The sequence below is a fragment of the Stenella coeruleoalba genome (genome assembly GCF_951394435.1).
Source record: "Stenella coeruleoalba genome assembly, chromosome: 10".
NCBI classification, from domain to species: Eukaryota; Metazoa; Chordata; class Mammalia; order Artiodactyla; family Delphinidae; genus Stenella; species Stenella coeruleoalba.
Genome location: NC_137156.1, coordinates 37,183,024 through 37,211,022, shown reverse-complemented (window position 1 = coordinate 37,211,022; position 27,999 = coordinate 37,183,024). Strand labels below are relative to the sequence as shown.

At 38.9% G+C, this 27,999-nt stretch overlaps 1 protein-coding gene across 1 annotated transcript; it reads right to left on the bottom strand.

Annotated features, from left to right (window-relative positions):
• Positions 1 to 27: 27 nt before the first annotated feature.
• On the bottom strand, positions 28 to 27,999 carry GLO1 (glyoxalase I). The gene is made up of 7 exons (XM_079934166.1): positions 27,815 to 27,999; positions 15,912 to 15,994; positions 12,982 to 13,122; positions 12,055 to 12,122; positions 11,251 to 11,340; positions 1,233 to 8,599; positions 28 to 1,077 (listed from the first exon to the last, which is right to left on the bottom strand). Exons 1-6 carry the CDS (start codon positions 27,896 to 27,898, stop codon positions 8,511 to 8,513), a joined length of 555 nt encoding a protein of 184 aa, XP_079790292.1. The 5' UTR covers positions 27,899 to 27,999; the 3' UTR covers positions 28 to 1,077; positions 1,233 to 8,510.

The window sequence follows — 27,999 nt, the reverse complement described above, 5'->3', positions numbered from 1 at the left end:
CATCAAAATTGGTGAATTTTGGTGTAGCCATTTTAATATTGAATATGGAAGAAGAAAGCAACAATTTTGGTATATTATGCTTTATTATTTCAAGAAAGGTAAAAACGCAACTGAAACACAAAAAAAAGATTTGTGCAGTGTATGGAGAAGATGCCGTGATGGATCGAAGGTGTCAAAAGTGGTTTGCAAAGTTTCGTGCTGGAGATTCTCGCTGGACGATGCTCCACAGTTGGGTAGACCCGTTGAAGTTGATAGCAATCAAATTGAAACAATAATTGAGAACAATCAACGTTATACCACACGGGAGATAGCGGACATACTCAAAATATCCAAACCAAGCATTGAAAATCATTTGCACCAGCTTGGTTATGTGAATTGCTTTGATGTTTGGGTTCCACATAGGTTAAGCCAAAAAAACCCTCTTGACTGTATTTCCACATGTGATTCTCTACTGAAACATAATGAAAACGTTCTGTTTTTAAAACAAATTGTGATGGGCAATGAAAAGTGGATACTGTACAACAGTGTGGAATGGAAGAGATCATGGGGCAAGTGAAATGAACCACCACCAACCACACCAAAGGCCAGTCTTCATCCAAAGAAGGTGATGTCGTGTATATAGTGAGATTGGAAGGGAGTCCTCTATTATGAGCTCCTTCCAGAAAACCAAATGATTAATTCCAACAAGTACTGCTCCCAATTAGACCAACTGAAAGCGGCACTCGACAAAAAGCGTGCAGAATTAGTCAGCAGAAAACGCATAATCTTCCATCAGGATAACGCAAGCCCACATATTTCTTTGATGACCAGGCAAAAACTGTTACAGCTTGGCTGGGAAGTTCTGATTCATCCACTGTATTCACCAGACATTGCACCTTCGGATTTCCATTTATTTCGGTCTTTACAAAATTCTCTTAATGGAAAAAATTTCAATTCCCTGGAAGACTGTAAAAGGCAGCTGGAACAGTTCTTTGCTCAAAAAGATTAAAAGTTTTGGGAAGATGGAATTATGAAGTTGCCTGAAAAATGGCAGAAGGTAGTGGAACAAAAGGGTGGATATGTTGTTCAATAAAGTTCCTGGTGAAAATGAAAAACGTGTCTTTTATTTTTACTTAAAAACCGAAGGGACACATTATATACCCAAAATCAATTATCATGATTAGTACTATACTCCCAATAGGTATCATATGGGTTCAGCAACTACGGTGGAAAATATAAGCAGCCCCTCTTACCACCATTGCTCCAGTTATCTTCTTGGAGAATTTGTGTTTCCTATCCCCACAACTCCAGGTTCTGCTTGTCTAGAGGTCCTTCTAAAAAGTGAGACACTTTCACCAGGGCACACAATATGAGTCCCATTAATTCTTTTACTGTGGTAAAATATACAAAACGAAGTTTACCATTTTAACCATTTTTAAGTATACAACTCAATGGCATTAAGTACATTTACATTGTTGTGAAACCATCACCATCATCCATCTCCAGAACTTTTTCAGCTTCCCCATCTGAAACTCTGTACCTATATTCAACAATCACTCCCCATTTCCTTTTCCCTCCAATCCTTGGAAACCACCATTCTTTCAGTCTCTATGAATTTGACTATTCTAGGTATCTCATATAAATGGAATCACACAGTATTTATCTTTTTGTGTTTGATTTATTTCAGTTAGCCCAGCGTCTTCAAGGTTCATCTATGTTGTAGCATGTTTCAGGATTTCATTCCTTTTTAAGGCTGAATAACATTCCATCGTATGTATATATCACATTTCATTTATCCGCTCATCCATCAATGGACATTTGGGTTGTTTCCACCTTTTGGCTATTGTGAATAATGCTGCTAACAAACACTGGTGTACAAATATCAGTTTGAGTCTCTGTTTTCTTTTGGGTATATATCCAGAAGTGGAATTGCTGAACATACGGTTATTCTATGTTTAATTTTTTGAAGAACTGCCATACTGTTTTCTACAGCAGCTGCACTGTTTTACATTCCCGCCAGCAGTGAACAAGGGGTCTAATTTCTTCACATCTTTGTCAACACTTGTTATTTTGTTTTTGTTTTCATTTATATATAATAGCTACCTGAATAGGTGCAAATGGTATCTCATTGTGGTTTTGATTTTCAATCCTCTGCTCATTTTTTAACTGGGTTGTTTTTGTTGTTGTATTGGAGGAGTTCTTTATATATTCTGGATATTAACTCCTTATCAGATGTGATTTTCAAGTATGTTTTCCCACTCTGTGGGTTACCTTTTCACTCTGTTGATAGTGTCCTTTAATTTAAATTTAAATTTGTTTTAATTGGGCTTCCCTGGTGGCGGAGTGGTTGAGAGTCCGCCTGTCGATGCAGGGGACACGGGTTCGTGCCCCTGTCCGGGAAGATCCCACATGCCGCGAAGCGGCTGGGCCCGTGAGCCATGGCCGCTGAGCCTGCGCGTCCGGAGCCTGTGCTCCGCAACGGGAGAGGCCACAACAGTGAGAGGCCTGCGTACAGCAAAAAGAAAAAAAAAAAAAGCAGGTAAATTTGTTTTAAATTTTAGTGAAGTCCAATTTGTCTATGTTTTTCTTTTGTTGCCTGTTTGTTTTGGTATCATATCCAAGAAATTTGTGCCAAGTCCAATGTCATGCAGCTTTCCCCCATGTTTTCTTCTAAGAGTTTTATACTTTTAGCTTTTACATTTGTTTGATCCATTCTGAGCTAATTTTTACAGATGATATAAGATAAAGGTCCAACTTCATTCTTTTGTGTGTGGATATCCAGTTTTTCCAGAACTATTTGTTGAAAACATTGTCCTTTCCACACTGAATGCTCTTGGTATCCTTGTCAAAAATCATTTGACATATGTGTGAGGGTTTGTTTCTGCGCTCTATGCTATCCCATTGGTCTATATGTCTGTCTTTATGCCAGTATCATGCTGTTTTGATTACTGAAGGCTTGTGGTAAGTTCTGAAATCAGAAAGTGTGAATCCTCCAACTTTATTCTTCTTTTTCAAGATTGTTTTGGCTATTTGGGGTCCCTTGAGATTCCATGTGAATTTTAGTTTGAATTTTTCCATTTCTGAAAAAAAGTCACTAAGATTTGGATAGTTTTTTAATTGAATCTGTAGGTTGCTTTGGGATTAATCCCATTACTTTTAAGCTTTGGTTGCTGCCCTGTTACTTTGGACAAGAAGAATCACCATTCCGGCAGTAGCAAGTGACCCTTATCATTAGGAAGAAGTGGGGCTGCTGCTACACAATGGGGGCAGCCAGGAGTATGCTTAGCAACCATGTGACCCACTTAGGTGCCTGTTGGTATGCTCATGCCCAGTTTTAAAGGCAAATGGACAAGTGCAGCAACCCTGGCTGGTCTGAAAAGGACATGTCATCCAGGGGCTCAGACCCCTCAGAGATGACAGTCTGGGTCACTCCACCAGGGTCACCACCTATATACTAGCAGAAGTGCTAGCCAAGGATGGTTTTGTTTGTTCTTTTCCTTTAGGTGTAAGGTTAGATTGAGATTTCTTATTTCCTGAGGTAGGCCTCTATAACCATAAACTTCCCTCTTAGAACTGCTTTTGCTGTAACCCATAGATTTTGGATCATTGTGTTTCCATTTTCATTTGTCACCAGATATTTTTTAATTTCCTCTTTGATTTCTTCAGTGACCCACTGGTTATTGAGTAGCATATTGTTTAGTCTCCATGTTTGTGTTTTTTGCAGTTTTTTCTTGTAGTTGATTTCTAGGCTAAGAGACTAGATCTTAATCATTCCCATCACAATAAAGAATTGATTATTATGTGACATGATAGAGGTGTTACTAACCCTATGGTGGTATCAAATCAACATACTGCACACCTTAAACTTACACAATGTTATGTCAATTAAAAAATTATAACATCTGCTTTTATCTTCTGAGCCTAGAACTTCCATTTTACTTATTTGTATGTATAATTTTAATATTCACTGGGGACAAAACTACCCTATAAACAGAAGGAATATTATTCTTTTATTCAAAACCTCCATGAGAATTGATCACCATTTTGGAAAATGATGTTTCCAACAGTAGCATCATTCAATTTCTTTGAGTGACCAATAAAACACACCTGTTATCAGTATGCATTTAAAGTTGTAACACTGGTACTTCCCTGCCGGTTCAGTGGTTAAGACTTCGAGGGCACTGCAGGGGGCATGGGTTTGATCCCTGGTTGGGGAACTAAGATTTCCCCATGCCACGTGGCGTGGCCAAAAAAATAAATAAGTAAATAAAGTTGTAACATTATAGCTCTTCAGGAATCATGAATTTAGTCTCTATTTTAAAATACCAAATAGAGTTATCAGTACGCTATTGAACAGTTTTACTTCTTCCATATATAAGAGAAAGCACCTGACTACTTCATTGTTTTCTAGTGTAGTAGTATCTGGGCATTTACATATTGAAATGCATATTTTATTAAAAATTGATTTATTTCTCCTTTTTATTACAATAAAGGCATTGGACTGATCCTTTTTGAAACTGTGTATATAGGTAAGTTATATATGAATTTTGTTTTAGGATAGTGGGTGTGATAGATGTTATAAACGTTCCCATGTTATAATAAGGAGGGTTTGGTAAGTCTGGTATAGAGAAACACAATCTCAGAACAAGTTCTTTGAGGGCAGGAAATGTCTTCTGATTTCTTACAGCACGCTTGCACCCACTAAGTTTTCAATATTTAATTTCACCCTGTTGCAGCTTCTGTTTCGCCTTTTCAGAAGCCCTTATTTGCTCCTTCATTCTGGCAGTTTCAGTTTGGATGCGGTGTCTACCCTCATGTAGGTAACTGCAGTAAATACGATCTAAGTCAGAGTGGTCTCAGTCCCTCTGTCAATGATTAGAGCCAAGCGAGTGACCCAATTCTGGTTTGAGACATAAGGAGAATTCTGCTGATGAGCTTTGAGAAAGGTTTTACACTCATTAAAGACACAAAAGGAAAAACAGGTTATTTTCTTTCACTGGACATTGTACAGTGACACCTGGAATCATAGTAGGCGTTTTTGTTTTTTTTTAATTAATTAATTTATTTATTGTTGGCTGCGTTGGGTCTTCGTTGCTGTGCACGGGCTTTCTCTAGTTGCAGTGAGCCGGGGCTACTCTTTGTTGTGGCTCACGGGCTCTAGAGCGCAGGCTCAGTAGTTGTGGCACACGGGCTTAGTTGCTCTGCGGCATGTGGGATCTTTCCGGATCAGGGCTCGAACCCGTGTCCCCTACATTGGCAGGCGGATTCTTAACCATTGCGCCACCAGGGAAGTCCTCATAGTAGGCGTTTTTGATCACAGGTATTATTAGCCCCCCAAACAACTGCTGAGAATGACAGTTTGGCAAAGATAGAAGGAAACCAGAGTGCCTGATAGTTCTGAACCCTCTATCAACTAATTCCAGAACTTCTGAAGTGCTTGTTACATCTGATAGAGTTAGGACTTTTCTTTTTTTTTTTTTTTTTTGCGGTACACGGGCCTCTCACTGTTGTGGCCTCTCCCATTGCAGAGCACAGGCTCCGGACGCGCAGGCTCAGCGGCCATGGCTCACGGGCCCAGCCGCTCCGCAGCATGTGGGATCTTCCTGGACCAGGGCACGAACCCGTGTCCCCTGCATCGGCAGGCGGACTCTCAACCACTGCGCCACCAGAGAAGCCCAGGTCTTTTCTTATTGTCAGCAGCATGCATCTTTACCGATATAACCCTCTTCACAGGCAGTTGTGTTGCCAAGGAATATTTATATACACTGTACGCAATCCTGGTCAGAATGCTATATGGGGAAGCCGTAGCGATTCTCTCACAGTCATCAGCTCCTATTCAGACCATATGTATTATAACTGAGTCTCATGTAGGGTTCATGAGCAACTGATTTATTTTACATTAACAGTAAGCTATACAGTCTGGCTGTCCAATAATGGAAAAGAAGAAAACTTCTTGTGCTCTAATTCACCCTTTCATGTCACCGCTGCTCAGATAAATTAATTTAGAAGTGAATTGTTCTAATCCCTAGCAAGGCCCAGTGATACAATACATATTTTTTCAATGCATACAGGGATCAGATTTAAAGAGTAGCAAGGGCTATCTTTTGGCAAGTTTTACTTAGCAAGTAGAGAAGGCTTCTTTCTGAGGAAAAAAGGTTTAAATGACTAAATTTATGAATCTAATAACCCTCCCACTTGGTAATGCTAGTACCCAAAATGTACCAGCACTGGTTTCCATGACTCATTTTTGATATTTGTCTTCTCTTCTTCTCTGCACTTTTTCTACCAAAACCCTTTATCCATTTACTTTCCTCTTCTCATCTTCCCGACCCTTCCTTATCCATAGAAATTATGTGCTTTGCCTGATGTATAGAATTACAACTATTCCCAGTTCTCAATGAGTCTGCAAGCCCCTTCAAAAATCCTTGCAGTACCCCCCAAGGGCAGATTTTTTTTTAAAAAGAACATGCTGGATAGAAGTTTACAAACTAAACACAGTCTTTTCTAAAATTTTATTTTACTTCAGTCTATAAGTACTGCTTTTTGTTTGAACTGCTCACATAAATCCATTCCATCCAAAAAGGAAATGAAAGTGCTTCTAGCAGTGTAAGCACAGTTGGCAAGGCCTATCCAAAGGTCTTCCACTAGAGTCCACAAAAAATCCAGATGTAGTTAAACCACAAACTGGATGTTCTTATTATCTGTGCCATAAGAGATTTTCAAAATCAGTTTGTTTTTTAAAACCTATCAAATGTCAATCATGGGGCTTTCCTGGTGGCACAGCGGTTGAGAATCTGCCTGCTAATGCAGGGGACACGGGTCCAAGCCCTGGTGTGGGAAGATCCCACGTGCCGCGGAGCAACTGGGCCTGTGAGCAACAATTACTGAGCCTGCGCGTCTGGAGCCTGTCCTCCACAACAAGAGAGGCCGCGATAGTGAGACGCCTGCACCCCGCGATGAAGAGTGGCCCCCGCTTGCCACAACTAGAGAAAGCCCTCGCACAGAAACGAAGACCCAACACAGCCATAAATAAATAAATTTTAAAAATTAAAAAAAAAAAGTCAATCATGGCAGGGAAGACCACTGAGCTGATTTCTGATAACTAAGTTATGTTATCACTGAACATAATTTATCCTAAATAATTACTGGCATCTGGAAGACCTTGGGGTAGGGGCTCTTCACAAGAAACACAAGCACCACTTGCACAGGGACAACCAGGCACCCCCAGAGCAGCCGCATGCTCCAGACTTCCTCCACTGCTTCTTCCTCACCGTGGTACTCAGGCTCGAAAGCTGAGAGGACAGTGCTCAAACTCTTTGAAGGTTTTTACAAAGAACACTAGTGAAGGAGGTACTGTGAGGTACTAATTTTTTATTTATTTATTTATTTTATTTTTGGCTGCATTGGGTCTTTGTTGCTGCACGCGGGCTTTCTCTAGTTGTGAGCAGGGGCTACTCTTCGTTGCTGTGCACGGGTTTCTCATTGCGGTGGCTTCTCTTGTTGCAGAACACGGGCTCTAGGCACGCAGGCTTCAGTAGTTGTGACTCACGGGTTGTAGAGCGCAGGCTCAGTAGCTGTGGCACACGGTCTTAGTTGCTCCGTGGCATGTAGGGTCTTCCCGAACCAGGGCTTGAACCCGTGTCCCCTGCATTGGCAGGCAGATTCTCAACCACAGCGCCACCAGGGAAGCCCCAAGGTACTAATTTTTGAGGTATAATCTAAATACTAAAAATGATGATGAGATCTTGAGTCCTTAGCCTATTTATATTGCCTTGGATTCATTAAAGTTATTTTGCATGTCCAGCCTACTTTCTATCTCACAGGATACTGTGGAGGATTAAGGGAGATAAAGTATGTGACAGCCTAGTCCGTGTCTGCATACCCAGTATGTAATATTCCCATCCTCTTCCCCATCCCAAAATAAAGAGGTTAGTCCTTCAACTTTCAAAGTACTTTGTAACGAGAAGAAATTAGTTTTTCTATCCACATCCTTGTCAGCATAATTCTGAATTTCTCCCAAGAGTAACTTTTCTTTTGTAAAATAAACTTTATACTATTTGAAATATACATGAAGCTTCATTTTTGTTTGGGGTTCTTTACTTCCCATTCTGAAGTTACTTCTGAGGAACTGAAACCTCAGAAGGTAATCACAACAAAACATATTAAGTGGTTTTTTTTTTTTTTTAAATGATGATTCAAAGGCAGACTTGTAGACTTGTATCTCGTCAGAAGATAGAAGGCAAATGCAGCCTCTGAATGGAATTGTTCTAATTATTGTCTAAAAAAGTAGTTGTACAACTACATTCAAGGACATAAGACAAAGCACTACTTTAAAACTAGAATGACTGAACAGTTAGGTGAAAAACATAGCTGAAATAGGAAAGGGAAATAGACTTAAGAACAATTTGAATTCAGACAATAATCCATCAGTCCTAGTTGCTTCTGTTAAATGAATATCTTGAATCACATTGTCTCCTTTTTTACCTTCCACAATGTCTTCACTGAAATCTCAAAGCAGCATTCTCACAGAACTAAATAATAGTTATCATTTTGTTTGGATTCAAAATTTCAATCCAGTAGCCATCAGGATCTTGAATAAATGCCAGGCCTTTCATTTTACCTGTAAAACAAAATGATTTTCATTATTGAAAAGACTTTAAAAAAAAAACCTTAAAAATTTTAAATACATTTTTTATTAATTCAATTTTTAATTTGCATTTTAGTTAATTACATTGTTTTGTTTATAGTTTTAACTTAAAAAAATTCTATTGTCGGTGTTGCCCAGATGCACGATTTTCAGAATGACATATTTTATCTTCTACACATAGCTGTAAACCAACTCTCCTGAAATAAACTGTGGGACTGGCTGCATCTTGTAAGTATCAGGTATTTATTTCACCTGCACATTATCACTTCATGCTACTAGCTGAGTAGTCAAAGAAATTGTCTTATTTTTAAAGAGGATAAAGGAAATAGATAGGTGCTCAAGGGAGGAGGTAGCATGGCTTATCTACACAGCCAAAGGACCGAGATGCTTAGGTCATACACTATTCTGTGTAACCCAAGCTCTGCCAATCAGATTCTTTCTCCCAGGAATTCAAAACTGGGATTGAGAGGTTAGTAGGTCTAGTAGTAGAGTTCTTTGCTTAAATGGAAAAATGTGACCTTGGAAATTTATTTTGGTACCGAGATGCTGAAGTAGTTGACTCCTATCTCTGGCTCCTTTCTTCAAGATCAACCCCAGAGGAAAAAAAAATAGGAAAATTTTTTTTCCTATTAAAAAAATAGGAAAAAAAAAAAAAAGTACAATGCCCCTGAGGTGATAGTTGGGGAGAGGAATGGTGGGGATGGGGTAGTAACTGTTTAAACTGCTTTGTGTGGAAGGGGGTACTTTTGGCTGGACCACAAGGCTGTGGGAGAATAAACAGGAGTTTTGTTAGTTTGGCTCTTGCTTCTTCCAGTGCCTTGGGCATTAGCACCTACTCCCACGGGGTGGGGGTGGGGGGTTGAAACTACTGGTTCAAATGTCCTCAGGAGTAGATAAGGGCAGAAAGACAGGTGGGTACCAACTGATCTCACTTTCCCCACAACCAGGGTGAGGGAAAGACAATCCCAGAAGTGTCTCCTACTAATACTACTACTCCATCAGGGACAAAGTGGGGGAAAAGGATCTGACTACAGAATGTGAAGTATTTGTTTAACTCTTATTTTCTCTCTCTGCTCAGCACATCTCCCTGAGAACATGTGGATTTTTAAGGACTGAGGTCTGGCCTTCCCCCATTCACACTGCCTGATGTTTGGAATAGCTAATGGTTTCAGTTTCAAAACAAAAAAACAAAAAACCTCTGAGACCAAAATAATAAGAATTTGAGGAATATAACTATAAAACAAACAATGGATTATACATTCAAACAGAAGAACAAATATTAGATCAATGGGGACCAAGAACTATTAAGACATGTAAAAGCAACAAGGAATATTCAATACGACCAATACGAAACAAGAACAAGAAAATATTAAAGGAGCCCAGCAAAAATTCAGGATCAATATCATAATAGCTGAAATTAATTACATAATAGGTGAGAATACAGAAGATAAATATAAGAACAGATACATCTGAGGAAAAATTAGCTAACTGGTATGCCAGTTTGAAGAAATCTCCCAGAAGGAAGGCAAGGACAAAGAAATAACAAATATAAAAAGCCTCTAGAACAAAACAGAAGAAACTAGATGAAGGAACACAAATCAGATTTTTCAGCAGCAACACTGGATGGGAAAAATAAGACAATATAGATGTACTTTCAAGACTGAAGGAAAATAAACCTAAGATTTTACAGTCAACAAAACTGTCATTCATATGTATAAAGGCATGGTTCTGGGACATACAGAGCTTCAAGAGTTTTGCCTCACAAACCCTTTAAAAACAGTTTTGGTTGAGGTACTTAATAAAGGAATGGAAAAATCTGAAAGATGCTGCAAGAGATCTATGGAGAAAAAATATATACCTTGATATATTTATTACCTTAAAATAAAAAGCCAAAGCCAAAGAAAAAGGAAAAAGAGACCAATAATATCCCAGCCTGAGTAACAGCAACATAATGGAGGTAGAGGGAAGCAAGTTCTTTCCTTACTAGGGAGGAGGATATTTGGATATCAAATCTCCTAATTGAAAAAAAAAAAAGGATTGAAATGAAACAGTGAAATATTTCAAATGAAAATTAAATAATAAATTATGGTGGCAAAAACAGATCTAAATAAAATAATTATAATACATGTAAATCCAACAAAATCCAGATATATACTATGTCAAGTGATATATGTAAAACTGAAGGACACGCAAAGGTTGAAAAAGGATGAAAAAAAAATTCAGGAAATTATTAACTGAAGAGACTTGGTGTAGTTACATTAACAGCAGATGAAACAGACTTTAAGGAACTTACTTTTTTGGGTGGTTAGATATACCTGAGAGAGCGAAAGCTGGTGGTCACTGAGAGAATGGTAGGGTCAAAGGGTGGAGAGAGCCTAGGTCCTTGACAGCTCTCTAGATCCTGTGACTAGTCCCATGTGAAGCCACCCTAGGTGCTGCCTTTCAGTTCCCTGAGATAACTAGGTATTCTTCCAATCATTTCCCTTCTTTCCTTAAGCTGGCTGGAGTAGAATTCCAAGTTACTTGCAACCCAAATGATTTTATTACAACAGTACCCTCTGTGGGTACTTAGTAAATGTTATATAACTAAACATAGGCCTGAAGAAGACAAGTAGCAGACTCACCATCATCAGGTTTCTTCACAAATTTGACTCCCAGTTCTTCAAATCTTTTACAAGCACCGTGAACATCAGGAACAGCAATTCCAATGTGACCTTAGGTAATCACCCCCAAAACAAGGCAGAGAGAAAGAAGGAAAAATTACAACAGCGTACCCATGTGCCACAAGTGGCTTCCAAAACTAGTTTATTTCAAAACATAAGGCATCTGAAAACAGACTGAATCAAGCTGGTTCAAAACCTATAATACATTAAAGAACAAGAATCAAACTGGCTGGGTATAATAAATTAATTAGTTGCTCTGAATTATAAATTATTTAACATAGCCCAATACTGGCTCATAAATAGTTTGATCTGTTAAGAATAACCTACAACACAAAAGAGTAACCATTTACTCATGCTTAATGGGCTTATTATTGATACTGACTACATAGCAGCCAATTTAAATTGGTAATACTCTTGTTTTGGTTGAGAGATTTGAGATCAAGGCAGAAGTGTATGCTGGCAGAAATCGGGATTATTATTAACCATCATTTTTGTTTTTCTGTTTTTTAAATTAAAACATCTACTGGAAATATAATACTGAAACTGAAAGGTAAAATCATTGTGAGAGAGTAAATGTAAAAAGTTTAGACTGAGATGATGAAATTAAACAACTCCTAAATAAAATTATTTGTGGAAAATAAAAATAACCATACTCCTAACAAATTGACTATACTTAATGTTTTAGATTGCTTACAATCATAAATAGGTACATAGTGGAAAAATCACACAAATCCATGTTTATTACACACAAATAGGCAAACATACCAAATCCCCGAGGGTCTGAATTGCCACTGTGGTAACTCTGGGCCTCATCATCTTCAGTGCCCCAATTGCTACAAAAGGAGGGAAAACATAATTACAAGTGACCTGGAGAACAGATATTCTGAAAAGAAAGCTGCAACAATCTTTGAAATCTTACCATGTATATATGCTACTTAATATACTTGGTCTAATCTCTGTTACTGTAAATATTAAGTTTTCAACTATAGAAAGAGCTAATGGGCAAAGAATGACTAAGGAGACAATAAAACTAGGCATCTGGATAAGAACAATAATTATAATAATAGCAACTATCATTTCTTGTGCTAAGTACTTTATACTTCTTTAAGTCCTCAGAACAGCTCCAAGGGCTAGATCTGAGTATCTCCATTTTATAAATGAGACTGCCACTTAGGGAGGTGATATAACTTGTTTAGGGTCGCAGAGGTATTGTCAGAGCCAAGACTCATGTCTAGGTCTTTCTGATTCCAGGGCTGTTTTGAATCAGGGGACACATTAAATCACACACCCTGAAACAAATAGTCTTTTGATAGTTTTTAGCGGGTGCACAGAAACAACATAAAGAATAAAAAAGAAAGAAGGGGAATGCCAATTTCAACAAAAATGCTGAAATTATGAAGGCCTTACTTACAGTACCTAAACATTCATTAGCTACCGTTTGAAAAATATCTTGCCATTTCAGTCTTATATTCTCTATCTAAAAGGCAAATGATCTCACTTGCCCTATCCATGCCACAAGAACAATACAAAGACCATAAGATCCATATAAAATACTCAAACATACTGTTACAAGTTGAAAGTGATTAGGTAGACCTGGTTTGAATTAAGCTGATAAGAAAGGAAAAAAAGTTTAAAAAAAATAAGCTTAAAAAAAATGTAGAGTATATAAAAAAAATAAAAACTGATACTCACTGTGTCAGTTCAAGTGTAGCTTTTCTGGAGAATGCCCATGCTACTCTTTCATCTTTATCTTTTGGGATGTCATTTTTATCCTCATAAGCCAAGAAATAGAGTGAAAATTTCATAGTGGGAAAATCTAATTTTTGGAGTAGTCTGAAATTAAACAACAAGTCTGAATCAATTAACAATAGGAAAAGCTGATTCATACTAAAATCAACATAACAATATTCAAGTTCTACTAAGAATAAGAGCTGTACGTGGTGAGGCTGGGTTTTTTTGTTTTGTTTTGTTTTTTGCGGTACGCGGGCCTCTCACTGCTGTGGCCTCTCGCGTTGCGGAGCACAGGCTCGGGACGCGCAGGCTCAGCGGCCATGGCTCACGGGTGTAGCCGCTCCGCGGCATGTGGGATCTTCCTGGACCGGGGCACGAACCCGCGTCCCCTGCATCGGCAGGCGGACTCTCAACCACTGCGCCACCAGGGAAGCCTGGTGAGGCTGTTTTAATAGAAAAAGCAAGGAAAATCAATTTTAAAAAGTCTAATTTAAAAATATTTATTCATCTATATATATCAGTGAAATAAATTTTTTTTTTAAATGGAAACTTTTGGGCTTCCCTGGTGGTGCAGTGGTTGAGAGTCCGCCTGCCAATACAAGGGATGCGGGTTCGTGACCCAGTCCGGGAAGATCCCACATGCTGTGGAGCAGCTAGGCCTGTGAGCCACGGACGCTGAGCCTGTGCGTCCGGAGCCTGTTGCTCCGCAACGGGAGAGGCCACAACAGTGAGAGGCCCGCGGACCGCACAAAAAATAAAAAATAAAAATAAAAATGGAAACTTTTGTAATTCATCAATTCTTCAAATATAATGAAACTTAGCTGGATTTATGGTACTTGCTTATAAATGGCAAAAGGTATCTTCAAAAGAAAATTTTATTTATTTTTAGTGAAAAATATAACACATCACACCTTATTGTTCTTTCAGCTATAAGACATTGAGTTAAAGAAAAATAAATTTATTGAGTTCTTACTATGCCAAAACTCCTAGGAAACTGAGGATAGGTGTTAAGAGAGAAGGACAGATTAATATCACAAAAGACATGAATGTCAACAATAAAGTGGTTACAGTATCAAATACTGCAGAAAGGTCAGACAGGATTAGGTCTGAGAAGAGGTGAGCAGATATGGAAAGGTCCTGTGAGGGCAGTTTCAGCAGCATGCGACAGCAGAAGCTGGAGAATGGGAGGTGAGCAAGTGACACAGTAAGTGGTGGTCTACCTGTACAGATGGTCATGATGACGGGAAGGACAGCAAGAGAGCGGAGGGCAAGAATTATCCTAGAATAGAGAAGACTTAAGCTTTTTTGTAGGTTGAGGGGAAAGAGCAGTGGAAAAGGAGAGACTGATGATGAGAGTGCGTGATGAATTACTCATCCTGAGGTTCTGAGAAGATTCACTGAAGTCGTGGCCTCTAAACTGAGTTTAAAGACGGTAAGATTATTTTGCAAGGAGTAGGGTAGAATGAGGATACACACAATACAATTTTCTTTAGATTAGGGACGATTAAATGCTCAAACACGACCTCATTCAAAATCAACGAGAGGGAATTGTTGCAGCATAGCAAATGGAAAGTTTCTAGAGTTCTGTTCCAAATCTTTTACTTATTACTGTCATGTTATATGCCTTGGCCCACTAAGAGCTATGTACTGACTCATCACAAATAAGATTTACTCTAATTTGTTTATAACGATGTATCAAACACCTCAAATACTCCAATTCTGAAAACTATCTCTGCACCTACCAAAGCAGACAGACCAATCAGATGGGAAATGGAACACTTGAACCTGTTTTAACTTGCCTTTCTCAGCTCAGCATATCTTTCAATATAATGTCAAGTTGTACCCTAGTTGGGGGCTCTTTAAAAACAAGGTCAACGTTGGAGTTGATCAAACCTGGATTCAAATTCCAGCTCTGCCATGTGCCCACTGTGGAATCTGGGGTCATTAAGTTAATGTCTTTAAACTTTGGTTTCTTCCTTCCATGTAAAATAGGGATATAAGCTATCTCATAAACCTACTGTAAAGACAACGAAATGAGATATAAAGTGCCTGGCAAATAGCACGTGTTCAGTAAATCTGGTTTCATTCTGCCCTTTAAATATGTCATAAATACACACAAAACTACTTTTTCTGGAAAGCATTATAAGAAACTGTTAACAGCAGTTATCTTTGAAGAGGACTGGGGGACGGAAGCTGTCACTTTTCACTTTGTATTTCTCAGAATTGGTCAGATTTTCTAACATAGACATATACTGTATTACTTGAAGTTTTCTCTCAATGTCAATGGAGGTTATCTAGGCAGTAAATTAAAGATTGTTTTATTCTTTATGTATCTATATTACCCAAAACAAATAAAAACCCTCATGTTATTTTGGGAAACAAATCAAGAAAAAGACATATGTCTTAAAGATTATAAGATCAGTGAATATTACCTATTCAGCAAAAGAGAACACATCCTATAAAAATGGAATAGACGGCCAGTTTACCTAAAACTTAGAAAATGAATGAGTTTACCTAAAACTCATTCATTTTCTAAGTATTGTGTCTTAATAGCTATATCTTTTCTGAAGTAAACAAGAGGCTAAAAGTGGCCATAACATCAAAACAGTCTGGACACATTAAGGATTTAACTGGCAGCTCTTAGAGAGAAGGGAGTCAGAGAAAATGCAAGTATTGGTGTCATGTTGCCCAGTGAGCCTGGCTGGGATAGAGGAGAGGAACCTGACAGAACCCCTAGTCAGTCAAGCCTAGTCCCAGACTCCTGGCCAAAAGGACTTTTGTGACCTTTGAAGCAAACTTTAATCCATTTTTACAATGGATCTGAAAACATTCCCTATATTTGCAAAGCTATGTATTTAAACATTATAGGCACCAATAAACAGTTTACTTACGTCATTCCAAGAATTCTAGTATAAAAGTCCAATGACTTCTTAGGATCCTTAATTCGCAGCATGGTCTGCTGCAAGAGAAAATCCTAAAGGGAAACAGTATATATTAAACACCTTTAACTTTTACTACTTGTTATCAACACTAATTTTGCTTCCTGTAACAAAATACCAACAGTCCACCATTGCAACACACTGTTTAAGAAGAAAGAAATTTTGTCCCCTCAGTCCATCATGGCTTTATTATTATTAAATACCTGTGTTCAGTCCATAAAGGCTATGTTCAAATCCAGGTACCTTAGTCAGAGAGGATTTTTTTGTTGTTGTTTTGTTTGTTTGTTTTTCTTTTCTGTAGACTCTGTGCCAAGTGCTGTAAAACAAGTTCAACAACCCTGTTTATCCTATCCCTATCCTTATCCTATCCTAACCCTATACCTATCCTACAATCTTTCTAAGAAGCAATTTGGATCTGAAGAGTCTTTAAAAGTCTTAAAGAGTTCATACTCATCGATCAAAATGTTGCCCTTCTAAAAACCTATGTAAGGAAATAATTAGAAACTTGGACAAAGATTTATGTATAAAGACATTCATCACAACATTTACACAGTAACTATGGTCCAGACACTGTTCTAAATGATTTACAGAAATTAACTTATATAATCTTCACAACTACTCTCTGAGATAAGTATTATACCATCCCCATTTTACTGCTAAGAAAGTAAGTGGCAGAGAAAAAACTGCAGTGCAAACAGTTTGGTTCCAAAGTCCTTGCTTTCAACCACCTTGCTAACCTACCTCTAACAATGAAGAAATAGATAAATTATGACGCAGGCATAATAGAATATATGAAGACATTTAAAACGCTGCTTTAGAAGCACTTGGACATGCCCATGGTATATGACATACACCTTATATGTCAATTTTATCTCAATAAAGCTGGAAAAAATAGTTTAAAAAATGGAAAGATACACCATTTTTCTGACTGAGAAGACTTAACATGATAGATTATTTCTAAGAAAACACAAATATAAACTCTAAAATCATTTTTAACTTGTAAAAAGGAGTCTATACATGCCAAAAAGATTAAAAGTATATTCAATGTTAGTGGAGTTATTCATAAAAAATAGAGGTGTGTAAATCCTTTGTTGCCAAAGTATTATTTGGACGATATAAAAAAACAAGCAGGGCTTGCTTTTTATAAGATGATCAAGTTATTCTATGCTCAGATAACAGTTTTCTTTTTATCACCAAGATATTCTGCTAACTCTCTGTAACAGAATACCTCTGCTACTTTTGATAAACACTTGAATGATCTTGGAAAAATGTTCCTTTCTTTAAAAGTTTCTAAAAATCACTGTTTATTGCTATGGTTCTAAAATATTGTTTGAAATAAATATATCTTGCATTTAAAAAAGACTAAAGTTGATGTCTTGTCTCATGAGACAGTTCTTAACTTTGTCTTTTCCTTATTATGCTCTAAATTCAGAATAATAAAAGATGTCTTTTATGCTCAAACTATCTTTGGGTTTTCTGGGATGATTACAAGGTAACAAAGATTTGCTCCTTTGCCTTATAAAAAGGAAGAATGGTAGAAATAATCAGTCTTTTGTGAGGGTCGGGGTGGGCAATCTCCAAATCTAATTAATTTAAAACTACTGTGAAAAAACTTTAAAGGTACAATCAGGGATATTTCTAGTACATGTACTACGTGCCTACAATGTAATCCTGACAAAACTATAAAAAGTGGAGCAGGGAGTGAACCAAAGGGTCAAAGTGAAGGTCCCTTTGAGCACCTCTAAATGGATTTTCTGGTATAAGATGTGAACTCAGGTAAAGCTTCATTTTTTACCTATGGATGGCCAATTGCTACAGCACCATTTGTTGAAAAAAATCTGTCCTTTCTCCACTGAATTGCTTTTGCATCTTTGTGAAAAATCTGTTGGGTTTATTAGTGTGAGTCTATTTCTGGGTTCTCTACTCTTTTCCACTGATCTATATCTATCTCTCTGACAATACCATGGAGTAATGATTACTGCAGCTATATAGTGAGTCTTAAAATCAGGTAGACTGATTCCTTCCACCCTATTCTTTTCAAGATTTAGTTATTCTACTCTCTTTGCCTTCCACATAAATTTTAGAATAACCTTGACTATATCTAAAGAGAAAAGGTTTGATAGGGACTGTGTTAAACATGTATACCAATTTGTGGAGAACTGACATCTTTGCTATGCTGAGTCTTCCAATCATGAACACAGTATGTCTCTCCATTATTTAGATTTTGATTCCCTTTATCAACGATGTGTAATTTTCAGCATACAAATTCTGTACATGTTTGATAGATTTATACCTAGATATTTAATTTTGTTGAGCAATTGTAAATGGTATTGTATTTTTAATCTTGGTGCTCATGTGTTCTTTGCTAATATATAGAAATCCAATTGATTTTTGTATGTTTATCTTGTATTCTGCAACCTTGCTGAACTCACTTACTAGTTCCAGGGTTTTTAGACTCCTTAAGATTCCTATGTAGACAATCATGTCATCTGCAAATAGGGACAGTTTTATTTCTCTCTTCCAATCTGCCTGACTGTTATTTCCTTTTTTGCTTTACTGTACCAGCTGGAACTTCCAGCACTACGTCAAATAAGAGTGGTGAGAGCAAACTTGCCTTGTTCCCCCAAATTAAGGAGAAAGCATCACCATTTAGTATAATGTTAGCTCTTAAGTTTTTCATAGATGCTCTTTACCAAGTTGAGGAAGTTCCCTCCCATTCCTATTTTTTCTGAAAAAACAAAAGTGTTTAAATCATGGTGTTGAATTTTGTCATGTGATATTTCTTCTTTAGCTTCCTAATATGGTGAGTTACTGTGATTTTTTTTAATACTGAACCAGCCTTGCATACCTGGAGTAAACCTCACTTGATCATGGTATGCAATTCTTTTTATATACCACTGAATTCTATTTGCTAATATTTTGTTAAGGATTTTTACATCCATACTTATGAAAGATATCGGTCTGTAATATCTCTTTTTTTTTGTACTGTCTTCACCTAGTTTTGATATCAGGGTAGTATGACAGCTTTATAAAATGAATAAAAGTGTTCCTTCCTCTTCAATTTTCTTGAAGGGATTGTGTAGAATTGATGCTAATTCTTCCTTAATGTTTGGAAGAATGCTCCAGTGAAATCATCTGGAACTGAAGATATTTTTTTAAAAAGCTTATTATGAATTCAATTTCCTTATGCTATAGAGCTATTCAAATTATTTATTTCATATGGGTAAGTTATGGTAGTTGGTGTTTTTCAAGGAATCGGTGTATTTCATGTAAGTTGTCAAATTTATGTATGTAGAACTGTTTTCAGTATTCCCTTATCACCCTTCTCTTGTCTGCAGTCCGTAGTGGTATCCCCTATTTCATTCCTGATATTGGTAATTCGTGTCTTCTCTCTTTTCTTGTCAGTCTTGATACAAGTTTGTTAATTCTGTTGGTTTTTTTCAAAGAATCAGCTGTTTCACTGATTTTTTTCTAATTTGTTTTAAATTTCATTGATTTCTGCTCTTTATTATTTCCTTCCTTCTGTTTGCTTTGCGTTATTCTGCTCTTCTTTTTCTAGGTTCTTGAGGAGGAAACAAATTCTTGATTTAAGACATTTCCTATTTCCTAATATATGCATTTAATACTATAAATTTCCCTCTTAGCACTGTCTTAGCTGAGATGCTCTTTTCATTTTCATCCAGTTCAATGTAATTTTTAAAATTTCCCTTGAGACTTCCTCTTGATCCACGGATTATTTAGAAATGTGTTATTTAGTTTCCAAGTTTTTAGAGATTTTCCTGTTATGTTTCTGCTACTGATGTCTAGTTTGATTCTACTGTGGTTGAACATGCTCTATATAATTTCAATTATTTCAAGTTTGTTGAAGTTAGTTTTAGGGCCCATGATATGGTCTACCTTGGTATCTCTTCTGTGTGCACTTGAAAAAAAAACTATACAGGCATACCTCGGTAATATCATGGGTTTGCCACCACTGCAACAAAGCAAAGATCACAATGAAGAGTCACACAGGGACTTTGTGGTCCAGTAGTTAAGACTCCACGTTCCCAGTGCAGGGGGTTCAATCCCTGGTCAGGGAACTAGATTCTGCATGCTGCAACTAAGAGCCTGCATGATGCAACTAAAGGAGCCCACATGCTGCAACTAAAAGATCCCGCATGTTGCAACGAAGATCCTATGTGCCACAATTAAGACCCGGCGCAGCCAAATAAATAAATATTTTTTAAAAAAAGTCACAAATTTTTTGGTTTCCCAGTGCATGTATGTTTACTCTATACTGTAGTCTATTAAGTGTGCAATAGTACTATGTCTAAAAAAATGTACATACCTCAATTAAAAATATTTTATTGCTAAAAAATGCTAACCATCATGTGAGCCTTCAGTGAGTTGTAAAGGTTACTGATCACAGATCACCATAACAAATATAACAGTGGAAGTTTGAAATATTGCAAGAATTACTAAAATGTGACACAGAGAGAATCAAGCAAATGCTGTTGGAAAAATAGCACCAACACGCTTGTTTCATGCAGGGTTGCAACAAACTTTCAATTTGTAAAAAAAACCTAGTATCTACAAAGTGCAATACAAACAAGGTATGCCCCTATTCAGCTGTTACTGGCTGTAATGTTCTATAAATCTTGATTAGATCTTGTTTATTGATGGTGTTGCTGAGTTTGTCTATATCCTTGCTAATTTTCTGTCTAGTTCAATCAATTGTTGAGAGAGGAGTATAGTCTCCAACTAAAACTGTGGATTTTTCTTTTTCCTTCCATATATCAGTCTTTGCTTCACTTATTTTTTGCAGTTCTATTGTTTGAGGCACACACATTTAGGATTGCTATGTCTTCTTAGTCAATGGACCCTATTATCATTATATAATGTACTTCTCTATGATAACTGTCTTTGCTCTAGAGTCTACTGCATTTGAAACAATATAGCCACTCCTGCTTTCTTCTGATTAATGTTTATATATCTTTTTCCATCCTTTTAGTTGCCTCTGTCATCACATTTGAAGTAAGTTTCGTGTAGACAGCATATAGGTGGGGTATGTTTTTATTTTTCTTTCAGTTTTATTAAGATATAATTGACATACAGTATTATATAAGGTTAAGGTATACAGCATGACTTCAACTTACATATGTTGAGAAATGATTACCACAAATTTAGTTAACACCCATCACCTCACAAATAGATAACTTGAGGCATGCTTTTAAATCCACTCCACCAATATCTGTCTTAATTGGTATATTTACATCTAATGTAATTATTGAAATATTAGGGCTTAAATTGGCCATTTTATTTTTGTTTTCTGTTTGTCCTTTCTTTTTATCTTTGCCTTCTTGTGGGTCACTGGAATTTTTTTTTATAATTCCATTTTGATTTATCTATAGTGTTTCTGCATACACTCTTTGCATAGCGTGTGTGTGTGTGTGTGTGTGTGTGTGTGTGTGTGTGTGTATATACCACCATGTTATTCCTAGGGTCTCAAGGTCCCTAGCCAGTCTGCCATTCTCTCTGCTTTTCAGAGTCCTCCTGTTTTTGTTTTATCTAAGCACAGCTTGTTTTATTGCATTTCACTTTGTTGCAGTTCACAGATATTGTTTTTTTTGTTTTTTGTGTTTTTTTTTTTTACAAAGTGAAGGTTTGTGGCAACCCTGTGTCCAGCAAGTCTGTCAGTGCCATTCTTCCAAGAGCATTTGCTCACTTTATGTCTCTGTGCCACATTTTGGTAATTCTCACAATATTTCAAACTTTTTCATTGTATTTGTTATGGTGATATGTGATCAATGATCTTTGATGACACTATTGTAATCCTTTTGGGGTGCCATGAACCATGCCCACATAAGATGACAAACTTAATTGATAATTGTGTGTGTTCTGACTGCTCCACTGATAGACCATTGCCCCATCTCTCTCCCTCTCCTCGGACCTCTCTATTCCCTGAGACACAATATTGAAATTAGGTCAATTAATAACCCTACAATGGCCTCTAAGTGTTCAAGTGAAAGGAAGAGTTGCATGTCTCTCACTTTACATCAAATGCTAGAAATGATTAAGCTTAGTGAGAAAGGTGTGTCAAAAGCTGAGACACGCTGAAAGCTAGGCCTCTTGCACCAGTTAGCCAAACTGTGAAAGCAGAGGAAAAGTTCTTGAAGGAAATGAAAAGTGCTCTTCCAGTGAACACACAAATGATAAGAAAGCAAAACAGCCTTATTGCTGATATGGAGAAAGTTTTAGTGGTCTGGATAGAAGAGCAAGCCAGCCACACCATTCCCTCAAGCCAAAGCCTGATCCGGAGCAGGGCCCTAACTCTCTTCAATTCTAGAAGGCTATGAGAAGTGAGGAAGCTGCAGAAGAAAAGTTTGAAGTTAGCAGTGGTTGGTTCATGAGGTTTAAGGAAAGAAGCCAGCTCCATAACATAAAAATACAAGGTAAAGCAGCAAGTGCTGATGTAGAAGCTGCAGCAAGTTATCCAAATAGCTAAGATAATGAATGAAGGTGGCAACACTAAACAACAGATTTTCAGTGTGGATGAAATAGCTTTATATTAGAAGAAGATATCACCTAGGACTTTCATAGTTAGAGAGAAGTCAATGCCTTCAAAGCTTCCAAGGACAGGCTGATTCTCTTGTTAGGAGCTAATACGCTGGTGACTTGAAGTTGAAGCCAATGCTCATAACCATTCTGAAAATCCTAGGGTTTTTAAGAATTATGCTGGGAACTTCCCTGGTGGCGCAGTGGTTAAGAATCCTCCTGCCAATGCAGGGGATACGGGTTTGATCCCTGGTCCGGGAAGGTCCCACATGTCGCGGAGCAACTGAGCCCGTGTGCCACAACTACTGAGCCTGTGCTCTAGAAACTGCGAGCCACAACTGCTGAGCCTGCATGCCACAACTACTGAAGCCCACATGCCTAGAGCCCGTGCTCTGCAACAAGAGAAGCCACCGCAAGGAGAACCCTGTGCACCGCAATGAAGAGTAGCCCCGCTCACCGCAACTAGAGAAAGCCTGCATACAGCAACGAAGACACACCACGGCCAAAAATAAATAAATAAATAAATAATATATTTTTTAAAAAAAGCTACAACAGTGGCAAAAAAGTTTCTTGACTTTGTGTCCTACCTTTCAAATTCTCTTTCTAGTGATGAACACACTCATTTCTCTAGAACTGTTACTAAGGAGCTTTACATATTAAATCTTACTCAGAATCAAAATCAAAATCTCCATTGCCTCTACCATCTTCCATCTTCAGAAAAGGGAAGTTTCAATCTTGCAGCCATACCTCTAACCTCAGCTCTGGTTTTACATCTCCATCCAGTCTACTCAACATTTCCACCTGAGTCAAAATATCAAATTAATTACAGCCCAAATAAATATTCCCTCCTACATCACCAACAGGGAATGCCTCTAGAATCTGACTTGGGTGTCAGCCCAAGTCAGACCCCTGAAGTCTTCTCAGATTCCTTCCTCGCCACTCCCTCTGTAATCCAATCCAAGTGTCCCATTAACCTGACTGCTCAAGTCCCTCTGGAATCTTTCTCCTTGCCTTTCCAAAGATCACTACTACCTTGCTCATGTCCTCTCTACTTCCTGCCTAGACGACTGTCAAAGCCTGCCTGGTCTCTCTGCTTCTTGCAGGCTAACCCAAATGCAATCCAGAGTGATCTTCCTATAATGGTACCAGACTGATCTTTCTATAACAAAAGGCCAACTGTGTCATTTCTAGGTTAAAAATCAATCCTTCAGGCGCTTCTCTGGTGGCTCAGTGGTTAAGAGTACGCCTGCCAATGCAGGGGACACAGGTTCGAGCCCTGGTTCAGGAAGATCCCACATGCCATGGAGTGGCTGGGCCCGTGCACCACAACTACTGATCCTGCGCTCTGGAGCCCGGGAGCCACAATGGGAGAGGCCGCCGCAGTGAGAGGCCCGTGTGCCACGGCGAAGAGTGGTCCCTGCTCGCCACAGCTGGAGAGGGCCCGCACACAGCAATGAAGACCCAATGCAGCCAAAAATAAACAAATAAATAAATAAATAAAATCTATTTTAAAAAAAAAGATGTTAAAAAAAAATCAATCCTTCAGTAGTACCTCACAACTTTTAGAAGAAAGTCCCCAAAGGACACACATGCAGTTGCTGCATACTTCTCTAACTTCATCTTTTATTACCACTCCACTAAACTGGTCACCTTAAATGGTGTTGACTTCATACCTTTAGCAGTTAAAAAAAAAAGAGTATGCCCCATCATAAATGTATATATATTTTAATTGTATACACAGAGAAATATACATAAATAATAATAAAATAATAATAATAAAGCATATATTAAAAAAAACACATTTACCAAACAGAAATCTTCATAGGATGAGAAAAACAAATGAACCAAGTGAGAATGTTCATATTTTCTTTGAGCATCCCAATGACTGTTTTATGTACCTTCCCCTTAACTCCTATTGCCTGTAACTTCAGTCTCATTGTATACCTGTAGGTCCCTGCATCAGCTCTCTGATGTCACCGTGCTTTTATATATACTACAGTTCTCTCTGCCGAGAACAGTCATTCATCCATCTGGCCATTGTCCTTCTTCCTTCCTTGCCATTCTTTCTTCCCTCAACCCCTACCCGCAACTCTGCCTAGCTACCTCCTTTGATTTGGTAAAACCCAGCTTAAGTGTTGCCAACACTGAAAGTTTTCCCTGACCTCATCATTTACCACTCAGGTGGGAAGGGACTCCAAATAATTTTATCAAAGGACACTGATAGACAGTAAAAAGAATGTATTTCAGGAGATCACTACTTGGGAAAAGAAGCACTTGGCCTTTGAAGAAAGTTAGCTAAGTAAGACAGCCCAGAAGGTGGTGCAGCCGTACATTCTTTGGTCTGCCTTTATGACAAAGATGCAAATAATCAACAAACAAGTTGACTTTCTATCACTGCTGTTCTCTCTTCTTTCCAAACTAGGCCCTCATCACTTTTCTCACCTTCTGGAAGAGCCTTTTAGGTGTTCTCATCACCTCCAGGCTTGGATCCCTCCAATCTATTCTGTAGAATGATTTGAATCCCTCAGTGATTCCCCACTAACTATATAAAATTCGATTTTCTTAGAAGTAACATTCTAAGCTCTCTCCATGATCTGGCTCCAACCTACCATTCTAGTCTTCTCCACCACTGCTCCACCACTTAGATAACTTGAACGTGAACCAAAAACAAGGTAACTCATTTCTCCAGAACATGCTCCACATTGCATCTTTCTGCCATCTCACCACATTTTTGCTCAGATGTTTCCTCCCCCTAGAATGCCCTCCCATGTAACCGTCCCCCATGTGATGTTGGGACCCCATCCATCTTTCAAGGCCTAGACTCACCCCCACCTTCTGCTTGACGCATTCCCTGATATCCACAGTTGAAATACAACCTTGAATTGTATTGCTTTTCATAGTTTAAAGATCATAGATACATTTTATCCTTATAGCAGCTTTGTTTACACCCTGCTAAGATCACTATAGCCAATGATAGAATTGGGGATTCAAACGTAGGTCTTCAGCCTCCAAATACCCTGTGTATACCACAGACGCCACCTTTGAAAATCTCTACTTTCTGCGCTCCCACAGTGCTTTATAATTTCAAAAGCACATAATCCCAGTTCCATCTTATGTTAGAGTTGGTGTATGTTTGGTGAAGGGAGGAACTTCATCTTGTTCATTTGAATGTCCCCCAAGGTATCTACCATGCTCTTTACATATAGCAGATGATCAGTGATCAGACTGAATTAATTCATTTAGGTTTTCTATTTTCCTTCATGTCAAGTTCCAAAATTACTGCTGTAGTCAGTACTCTAGAAGCACAATAGGGAGTGTGGGTTCCTCGCTAGGCAAATTACTCAACACCTCTGTGCCATTGTCTACTTATATATAAAACGGAGATAATTTTGCCTTCCTCACAGGGTTGTTGTGAGGATTAAATTAAGTAATGTACTTAAAATAACAAACCGGGGCCTGGCACACTCAGTATATCCCAGCTGCTATTATATACTCCATTTTATGTCCCCCATACGGTGCTTCTAGGGTGCAAAACAACTAATCTCAAAAAATAATTACTGGGACTTCTCTGGAGGTCCAGTGGTTAAGACTCCATGCTCTCAATGCAGGGGCACAGGTTCGATCCCTGGTCAGGGAACTAAGATCATGCATACCACATGGCATGGCCAAAAACAAAAAAAACCTTCTAATCAAGAGAAATTGACATAAATTAAGAGTGTGTAGGACTTCCCTGGTGGCAAGAATCCGTCTGCCAATACAGGGGACATGGGTTTGAGCCCTGGTCCGGAAGAGCCCACATGCCGCGGAGCAACTAAGCCCGTGAGTCACAACTACTGAGCCTCTGCTCTAGAGCTGGCGAGCCACAACTACTGAGCCTGCGAGCCACAACTACTGAAGCTCGCACGCCTAGAGCCCGTGCTCGGCAACAAGAGAAGCCACCACAATAAGAAGCCCGTGCACCGCAACGAAGAGTAGCCCCCCGCTCTCCGCAACCAGAGAAAGCCCACTTGCAGCAACGAAGACCCAACGCAGCCAAAAAAAAAAAGGTGTAAATTAAGAATGGAAAGAATTGTACTCAATCAATTTTATCAAGCTCTCCTTCAAATATTTTTTTTAATAGTCCAGTATATAAAATGCCCAGTTACCTGGGAAATTAATTTACACTGAATAATCTATATTATGTGAAATAACAAGGTATTAACATTAAAGAGTATAAAAAGTAAGATTAAGTGTAAGAGGAAATGTATATATTTACTTCTTCCCTCTTAATTTTGCAGTGGCTAACATTTTTCCTAAGCTAAGTACTACCAGGTGCTAGTCAAAGGATTTAGCAATTAGAAGTATCTGACTCTTCACCCTAAAGGCAAAGAGCAAGAAGGGACTAAAGTCACCAACCGGTCTTAGAGGTCTGTACAAAGCACATACTCAAACTTCAGGGATTTTAGAACTTCCCCAGTCAAATGAATACATACAAAGGCGTTTTCTGACAGTGATGAGTACACTGGAGTAAACCCCCGGAGCGGCTGCCCGGTCTGATCTTGACAACGCCCGGAGGCACCACACCTGAGTGAGTTACAATGACTCTCAGTATAGACCTGTTAAGCAAGCTGAAGGGATGAGAGCCTTCATATGCAACTGGTCATTCCTCTTACTGGGTCTCAGCTGCAAGGAGATGGTCTGTGAAGGAATTTCCAAGATTCCCTTCGGATCTAAGCTCCATGATTCTGCCAGTCTCTCCCGGGGCCACCGAGCAAAGTGCGCCCGTGAGCAACCGGAAAGGCCAAACCCAAAGGGAAATTCTGGGCGCGGCTAAAGTCAGGAGCTATCAGATTGGTTTGGAGGAGTTAAACGCGGAGCCAGGACAGTTACAGAAAATGATCCCGGCTGGGAAAAGCCGGCCCGTAGACCTTCGAACGTAGACTGGAGTTCAGAAACTTCTTTTCTTACCCTCCACCTCTATTGCCCTGGGGAACACGCACACCCACAGACATGAGCTCTGACCCTGGGTTAGCCATGGTTTCCTGTTACCGTCCCAAATCAAGCAAGTTAAAGCAAGCAGGATCGCAGTCTTTCAAACAACTTGAAGAAACGGACCCTCTCCAGATCCCCCACTGGACACCACTGGCCCTCTTCCCAGCCCACTCCGATCCGCCCAAGGCGGGCAGAGCTGCAGTGGTGGTAGGATGGGGTTCGAATCCAGAGTTCGAATCATCCAGCCCAAGCGAGGCCTGGTTGAGCCCGAGGGACTGCTCCCTCCTTGGGGTCCCAGTCGCGCCACGCACGGCAGGCCCCGACTCTGGAGAATTAGGTTCTGCGCCCACCTTGGTGCTGGGGTCCGGGTCTTTGCAGCAGCCGAGGGCGGCCTCATCGGTGAGGCCGCCGGACGCGGGCTGCGGTTCTGCCATGGCCGTACTGTTGTAACGCGGACGAAGGTGGCCAGGAACGCAGCAGCTACTCTCACTCTGCCGGCCGCGAAGCTCCCTTCACCAGCGCCCGCAAGACCGCA

What these genes read in the sequence shown, in the direction of transcription:
- GLO1 (XM_079934166.1), bottom strand. Translation starts at nt 27,898, where the DNA reads ATGGCAGAACCGCAGCCCGCGTCCGGCGGCCTCACCGATGAGGCCGCC. An exon ending in ACCCGGACCCCAGCACCAAG is followed by an intron (nt 15,995 to 27,814) that starts GTGGGCGCAGAA and finishes GTTTCCCTTTAG; the next exon opens with GATTTTCTCTTGCAGCAGAC. An exon ending in GCTACACTTGAACTGACACA is followed by an intron (nt 12,123 to 12,981) that starts GTGAGTATCAGT and finishes CTCCTTTTGTAG; the next exon opens with CAATTGGGGCACTGAAGATG.